An 8222-nucleotide genomic window follows, 5' to 3' on the forward strand; every position below is an offset into this window, starting at 1 on the left:
TAAGTACATTTGTATGTGCAGTGCCTGCAGAGATCAGAAGAGGGCATTGGATCCCCCGGAGTCAAGAGTAGTTGTTAGTTTCCATGTGGGTGCTGGGAACTGAACCCGGGTCCTCTGCGAGAGTGGCAGTGCTGTTAGCTGCTGAGCCAGCTCTCCAGCCCCTATTTCATTTAAGCTTCATGTTGTTATGGATGGGAGAGGGGTCCTACACCAGGAAGAAAGTGAGGCACAAGCAACTAGAGACAGGTCTGCAGAGCTCAGGGTCCCAGCCCCCAACTCATGTTGTGTCTTTGCCTCCAGCCCAGCCCACCATTTACTCTTTGGAGCCTAAGACACACTGTGACACCAGCCCTCTTGGGCTTAGGGAAACTGAGGCTGGTGGAGAGGATGCAACATGCTGAGCCAGTCAGGAGACCAGGATGGCCCTGACTGCCCTTCCTTGCCATGGCTGCCCCTCTGAAACAGGCAACGTTTGGTGGAGAGCCTGTGAGGGCAGTTGGTGCCCAGTCTCAGCCAGGGCCTGGCTGACCTGGATTTTGTTCCCAGGAGCTGAGCATTCATGGCTTACCACAGCTTCCTAGTGGAGCCCATCAGCTGCCATTCCTGGAACAAGGATCGTACACGTGAGTGCCCACTCCTGGGAGATGGCCTCTTGGAACCAGGGACAAGCTGGGGGCACATGGGACAGCAGGGTAGTGAGGCTGCTTTGAAGGGTGGGGTGCAGCCAGACTCTGTGCCCTAGGTCCTCATGCTTTAAGGGAGGTGCTCCAGGGGGAGGGACAAAGAGCTGACCAGGTAGGGTAGGTAGAAAAACAGGTGCTGGCATGGTGGGAGCTGGGAGGTGACATGACAGGCTGGGGCTTCTGGAACAGGAGCCTGGCATGGTGAGAGGTGACACGACAGGCTGGGCGTCCTAGAACAGGACCCCACCATGCTAGAGGGTAGAGGGAGCTATGAAGAAAAGCACAGAGGGCAGGCCCTTGTGGTGAACACCTATAATCCTATAATGTAGGATGCTGAGGCAGGAGGATTTGAGGCTAGCCTGAGGAATTTGAGGCCAGCCTGAGCTAATGCAGTCAGACTCTAAACAAGGGAAGTGGAAAGAAAAAAAAAGAGGAAAGAGTGACATTGAGGGGAAGGGTGATGGGGGAAGGAAGGGGGCTGTGACTGTGGCTCAGATGCTAGAGTGCTTGCCCAGCATTCACAGACCTCTAGGTCCCATCCCCAGCACCACAGAAACCAGGTGTAATCTCAACACTAGAGAGGTGGAGACATGAGGAGCCAGAGTTCAAGGTCATGTGGCTACATAGTAAGTTTGAAGCCAGCCGGGCTATGTGAGCAACGCTGTCTCAATAAAAGAGTGAGGAGTGATAGGTACAGGTGTGGGGAGGCCCAGCAAGAGCCATGATGTTTCAGGCAGAGGACAGCCTAGGTCTTGCATTACTGGTAGAGAGCAGTGGTAGGAAGGGTGGGTGTCCATCCTGCCTCGGTCATAAGCCCTCGCCTGTCTCCCTTACAGAGATCGCCATCTGCCCCAACAACCATGAGGTACACATCTACGAAAAGAGTGGCGCCAAGTGGACCAAGGTTCACGAGCTCAAGGAGCACAACGGGCAGGTGACAGGTGGGTCGGGTTGGCCGGGACCACGCTGTCGTAAGGAGGCCAGGGGCAGGATGAGATGGAGCCATCTACCTATCTGCTATATTAGATTAAATAGTCTAGGTTGCAACAAAAACAGCCCTGATTCAAAGTGGCTTAGGAGCCAGGAGATGGTTCAGTGGATAAAGGCACTGGTTGCCAACCTGATGACCTGAGTTCAGTCCCCAGAGCCCACACAGTAGTCAAGAACCAACTACCAAAAGCGGTCCCCCGACCTCCATAATCAAGCTGTGGCACCTCCCTCTGCCCCTCCCCCCGGAAAACAAGTGTAATTAAAAAAACCTAAGTGTCTTAGGTTATAAAGAGATTACATTAGTTCATGTTACTGAAAAATAAAAGTTTGTGGGCATCAGGAGAGGTTTAATCCAGGAAGTCAGCATTACTAGAATTCTTTCCTGCTCTTGGCTTTACCAAGAATGTTTGGTGATAGCTTTGCGGAGTTGTCATGTTGCCTATTACACCACAGTAGTCACCCCTAGAGTCGTTCCAAATAACACTGGATCGAAACAGGATAAAAGAATGCTTATTAGGGAATGGGAATGCCAGTGAGGGACTGGGGGTGTGGCTCAGCTGTGGTGTGTGACCAGAATCCCCCAGTGAAGGCCTGAAGGCATAGCTCAGTGTTAGAGCACCTGCCTAGAATCCCCCAGTGAGGACTAGAGGTGTGGCTCAGTAGTAAAGCACCTGTTTAGCAAGACCCCTGGTTCAGTCCCTGGCCCCACATTAGACATGTAGGCATGGCCACTTTAGCTTGGATGGCTTCAAACCTCTGTCCCTGGACCTGACTCCACAGGCATCGACTGGGCCCCTGAGAGTAACCGCATCGTGACCTGTGGCACAGACCGAAATGCCTATGTGTGGACACTGAAGGGCCATACGTGGAAGCCCACACTGGTCATCCTGAGAATCAACCGTGCTGCCCGTTGTGTGCGCTGGGCCCCCAATGAGAACAAGTTTGCCGTGGGCAGTGGCTCCCGTGTCATTTCCATCTGTTATTTCGAGCAGGAGAATGACTGGTGGGTGATTACCTGGGACTTGAGAAGGCTGGGAGGGACCCAGGATGGAGCACATGGGGGCTGCTGGCTGAGGCCCAGGACCTATGGGGCATGGGAAGACCACTATGTCCGTGGAACACATCAGATGCAATGTTAGGATTCTTGCTCCCATGATTGTAGGGATACGTATCCTCTGAGCCTCATGGATGAGGCTAAGGGTCTTATGAACTATCTGAGATCCCACAGCCCCGACCCGTTAATAACAGCTACACAGACCACATTCCCCACTTCTGGTGACACCACTTCATGCCGTGTGCATACTGCCACAGATTTTCCCACAACCCTGTGCACTGCCTCACCACTTGACCACGATGCCCAGTGGGCCACTCACAAACTCCTGGCCACTTTTATTAAATTTTTGATTTAAGGTAGGGTCTCACTATAGCCCAGACTGACTTCAAATTCCCCATGTAGTCAAGGATGACCTTGAGCTTTTGATCCTCCTGCCTCTATCTTTCTGAGTTCTAGGATTACAGGCATGCACCACCACTCCTGGTTTAAGTGGTGCTGGGGACAGAACCCAGTACTTCATGAATGCTAGGCGAGCACATCACCCATAACTCTAACCCTAGTGTTGATATTTTGAGACAGGGTCTTGCTGTTCAGCCGACTAGTCCTGAATTAAGGATCCTATTATTGGCATGTATCACCACACGTGGCCCAGTCATGCCTTCATCCCCCTTCTATCTCCCAGGTCAGGAACAGTTTGAGTCTGAGAAACCAAGAGTTCAAATCCCACCCTGGCCTTTAGCAACCATGTGAACTTGTGTGGTTCATGGTGACAAGATGTAGAGTTCTGACCTCAGAAGGGACCCAGTACATCAGCTCTTCTCACCCAAGACACTGGTGGACATCCCAGGACATGGAGGCCTGTGGTGCCCACTTGCCTGTCTTTCATCCTGGTGTCCAGGTGGGTGTGCAAGCACATCAAGAAGCCCATCCGCTCCACTGTCCTCAGCCTCGACTGGCACCCCAACAACGTGCTGCTGGCTGCGGGCTCCTGTGACTTCAAGTGCAGGTGAGCTTTCGGCCACCCTGGAGGGAGAACCCAAGCCAGCATAGGGACTCGGGGGCGGAGCAGGAGCCCCAAGTCCTTCCTTCCAGACCAGCTCCTTGTCTGCTACCAGCAGGTGACCTTGGGCTTGAGACTTTCAGCATCACCTTGTGGCCTGCCAGCCCTGAGGGTGGAGTCTTAGGGAGACATGCCCCTTGCCACAGCTTGATTGTCAGCAGGGTCCCTCTGAACCTCCTTTCCTGTCTCATTAGAACCTTGCACCCTATAGTTTTCCTGATTTCTGTCTGAAGGGGAACAAATGGGTGTGTACCTTTTCCTACTAAGGTGTGAATGACTGATAAGCTGTAGCAAAACTCACCCTGCTATTTTTCACTTCTGGACCGAGCACCAGACTCTCCCTTGGCTAGAGAATCTCATCTCTTCCCAGCTTCCAGCAGACTGCATCCCTGTCCTCCAGTGTTTGAATCCTCACTTGGGAAACAGTAGGCATCAGAGGCTCCTTTGGACATCTTGGGCTGGCATCCCACGAGGCTTTAGGTTGGTGGGTGGGAAGCTGGTCTTTGGTACTCACCCACTTTTTTTGCTGTTGTATTTTATGTCATGTGTATGAGTGTTTTGCCTACATATGTTTACATGTAGCATATGTGCGCAGTGCCCATGGAGAACAGAAGAGGGTATCAGATCCCCTGGAACTGGAGTTATAGATGGTTGTTCGCTCTGTGGGTGCTGGGAACTGAATCTGGGTCCTCTACAAGAGCAAGTGCTCTTTTATTATTTGTGTGTGTGTGTGTGTGTGTGTGTGTGTGTGTGTATGAGTGTTTTGCTTGCCTATTTGTAAAACATGTCTGTGGAGGCCAGAAAAGAGCATTAGATCCCCTGGAACTGGAGTTATAGATGCTTGTTAGCCACCATGTGAGTAGGGCTAGGAATTGATTCTGAGTCCTCTGCAAGAGCAACCAATACTCTTAACCACTGAGCCATCTCTCTGGCCTCCTCCTTTTCACTTCCCCCTTACAGGATCTTCTCAGCCTACATCAAGGAGGTGGAGGAGCGGCCAGCCCCCACACCTTGGGGTTCCAAAATGCCCTTTGGGGAGCTCATGTTTGAGTCCAGCAGCAGCTGCGGCTGGGTGCATGGTGTTTGCTTCTCAGACAGTGGGAGCCGTGTGGCCTGGGTCAGCCATGACAGCACTGTGTGCCTGGCGGATGCCGACAAGAAGATGGCGTGAGTAGGGATGTGGGGTAGGGGTGGGGTTGGGGCAGCCAGGCACAGAGCAGCGGGCAGGAGGTGGCGATGTGGCTGACACGTCTCTCCTTTAGTGTTGTGACTCTGGCCTCTGAAACACTGCCGCTCCTTGCCATCACCTTCATCACAGAAAACAGTTTAGTGGCAGCGGTAAGTGGTCGGTTGGGGGAGGCAAGGGTAGGGGCCAGTGAGAGCAAGCCTCTAAGCCCGACAACGCCCCGTTCATCCCTTCCTTCCACTCTGCTGCCTTCCCTCCTATCCATCCATTTATCCAGCTATTAGGCAGAATAGTTATGCTGTTGGAATAAAGTTCCCCAAATGTGCACTGGCTTAGCACAAGGGGTGTTTTGTTTGGGTCTTTCTGAGACAGGGTCTCCCTGTAGCTCCAGCTGGCCTGGAACCCACTATGTAGACCAGGCTGGCCTCGAACTCACAGAGATCCACCGCCTTTGCCTCTGGGATTAAAGGTGTGTATTACCACACCTGGCTTGTTTTTGGTTTTTTTTTTTTTTTTGGAGATAGGGTCTTCCTGTAGCCCCAGCTGGTTTGAAACTCCCTATGGACCAGGCTGGTCTCAATCTCAGAGATCCACTTGCCTCTGCTTCCCCAGTGCTGGGATTAAGGCATGTACCACCATACCAGGCTGGCTTACTTTCCCTACTTTTCTGTGTCTCCCCTTCCTCCCTCCCTCCCTTCCTTCCAAGGTTACCTTATGCAGCCTAGACTATCCTTCCCTTTTTTCCCCTTAAGTTGCCCAGGGTGGCCCTTAACTCACTCTGTAGCCCAGGCCAACTTAGCATTTACAGTCCCGCTGCCTCAGCCTCCGAATATATCTGGGATTACAAGTGTTCTTGCTGACACCCTATCCAGTATGGGTGTTGTGATAGGGATAGGGAGCTTAAATGTTGGCTTTGTCTCCAAGCAACTTCCCCTGTTGTCCTGAGTATAGAAGAGTCCATGTAGAATCATGCCCTGTACACTAACATCTCTGCTTACATTTTATTGGCTAGGGTAAATAGCCAATAAAAGGGCAGTAGGGTAAATAGCCAATAAAAGTGCCTACCTATAAAAGGGCATGCTTGGGGTCAGTGAGGTGGCTTAGCAGGCAAAAGCACTTGCTGCCAGGCCCGATGACCTCAATTTGATCCACTGGACCTACGTGCTGGGACAGAACGAGCTCTCTCAGGTTGTCTTCTGACATCCATACTCAACACAACACACAACCCTGAATAAATAAATCTAAATAAATGTTTTAGGGCAAGGACCCTGATGGGATTGGGGAGGGTTCAGAGCCACCACCAGGTGTTCAGAAAGCCCAGTGTACTGTCTCTTCTGTCCACTGCTAAGGTCCCATTCACACCTGTGTAGACAATAAGGGGGTGTCAGCAGCAGAGCAAGCTTGCTTTCTGCCTGCAAGATCATCCAGATTGAGGGGTGTCTTCTCCCCAGAAAAGCATAACCAACTGGGTGGGCATTATTGGGGGTCCCAAACAAGCCTCGGCCAGATGCCTTGCTTAGAGTGGACAGTCCCCACATCTGTCCCTCCTTGACACAGTCTCTCTCTCTGGGTCCTGTCGGGTCCTGGGCTCTTGGCAGCAGTATTGCCACCCAGGCCCCTCACCAGCCTCAGGAGCTGCTGATGCCCCTTGGCGCCACGTCTCATCTCTCAAATTTCCCGTTTGGAGTCCCTACCTCCAGTGACGTTTCATTGGTTTCCCTGCCCCACTGCAGGGCCACGACTGCTTCCCGGTGCTGTTTACCTATGACAGCGCTGCAGGGACGCTGAGCTTTGGTGGACGGCTGGACGTGCCCAAGCAGAGCTCTCAGCGTGGCCTGACTGCCCGAGAGCGTTTCCAGAACCTCGACAAGAAGGCCAGCTCCGAGGGCGGCCCAACATCGGGCGTGGGCCTGGACTCCCTGCACAAGAACAGTGTCAGGTGCGGCGCGGCCTAGTGGGTGGGCGGGGCCTAGGGAGAGTAGGCGTGTCTTTTTCTACCGTGGAACCTGGTCAGTTGAGGGCTGGGGCAGGGTGGGCCAGAGCAAGAGGAGGTGGGCGGGCCCTCAAGAGAACTGCGCCTTAGAGAGCCGAGCTTGGGACGACCCCAGGGTCACAGGTTGCAGGAAGAAATGAATCATCAGGTGGGGCTTAGCAGCCAGCCTCTGCGTTGTTGACTGCATTGTAGGGACCAGGGGGCCACTAGGGTGGCTGGCTGGACAGTGATTTCTTGGCAATAGGTCTCTTGCAAGGTATGGGAGGGGCTGAGGGTCTTGCTGCAGCCTCCCGAGGTTGTGGGGAGGAGACCCTCCAAAACCACAAGGCAACCAGCACACGTGAGGAAAAACAAGTGGAGACTCTGATGGCCTTTGGCTGGCTAAGACTGAGAGGCCACCAGAGCCCGGGTCTTCTTTAGACCAAGCACAACTATGGAAGCCAGACTCATTTCTAACTTCGTTCTCTCGTACTCTTAGGCCACTTTGTGCATTCTGCAGGCACAGCCTATCCTTCCTGCCCGGGGCCTTGAGTATCTTGTTCTGCTGGGCAGGACTGTGCCCAGCACTGACATGCCACTGTTCCTCCCCAAGTTGATCCCACCCTGTCTTAGCACTTCTCCTGGGAGTGGGTTTAGAAGCTCCTAGCCAGCATGCTTAGACTCTAAACCCGGGAACCTCTCTATAGCCAAATCTCAGTGCTGAGTGGGGGCAAGGCCAAGTGCTCGCAGTTCTGCACCACTGGCATGGATGGTGGCATGAGCATCTGGGATGTGAAGGTAGGTCTTCTTGCATCCTGCCCCCAGCATTACCTTTCTACACTCTCTGGGAATGGGGGTGGGAAGCACCTCTGGGCTTACATGCCTTCCAGCTGGGTTTTAAACCCAGCTCTGCCCTCTCCAGTGCTGGGGCTGAGATGGGTAGGGCTTGGGTCCCTATGAGACAGTAGGAACCGGTTTGCCTCTTCTCCCTCTACAGAGCCTGGAGTCAGCCCTGAAGGACCTGAAGATCAAATAAGCTCTGAGGAGTGCTGCCCTCATCCCAGCTGCTGGGGAAGGGGGGACAAGAACAGAGGGAGGCTAAGGGTCACTTTTCTGAAATCTTCTAGGGTGCCAGGATGGGTCCCCATAGGGGCTGCCCCCCAAGAAGGGGAAGGGGCAGGTGTAGAGCTTTCCTACCTATTCAGTGAACATGTGCCTTTTTTCCTTAAAGAAATGCTTTCACTTTTATTTTGAAAAAAAAAAAAAAAGCCCCCAAA

General features: G+C 53.1%; 1 protein-coding gene across 2 annotated transcripts in view; it reads left to right on the forward strand.

Moving 5' to 3' along the window:
- Positions 1 to 8222, forward strand: part of Arpc1b (actin related protein 2/3 complex subunit 1B) — an 18124-nt gene extending 9902 nt beyond the window's left edge. For both annotated transcript variants that reach the window (XM_008824036.3, XM_008824037.3), the window contains exons 2-10: positions 547 to 623; positions 1520 to 1624; positions 2454 to 2676; positions 3626 to 3733; positions 4748 to 4954; positions 5050 to 5125; positions 6707 to 6912; positions 7653 to 7743; positions 7943 to 8222. In XM_008824036.3, coding sequence (XP_008822258.1) covers positions 560 to 623; positions 1520 to 1624; positions 2454 to 2676; positions 3626 to 3733; positions 4748 to 4954; positions 5050 to 5125; positions 6707 to 6912; positions 7653 to 7743; positions 7943 to 7981 — 1119 coding nt within the window. In that variant the 5' untranslated portion in view covers positions 547 to 559 and the 3' untranslated portion in view covers positions 7982 to 8222. The remainder of the gene's footprint in view (positions 1 to 546; positions 624 to 1519; positions 1625 to 2453; positions 2677 to 3625; positions 3734 to 4747; positions 4955 to 5049; positions 5126 to 6706; positions 6913 to 7652; positions 7744 to 7942) is intronic.

The sequence above is a fragment of the Nannospalax galili genome, unplaced genomic scaffold (genome assembly GCF_000622305.1).
Source record: "Nannospalax galili isolate Female #2095 unplaced genomic scaffold, S.galili_v1.0 scaffold809, whole genome shotgun sequence".
NCBI lineage: Eukaryota > Metazoa > Chordata > Mammalia > Rodentia > Spalacidae > Nannospalax > Nannospalax galili.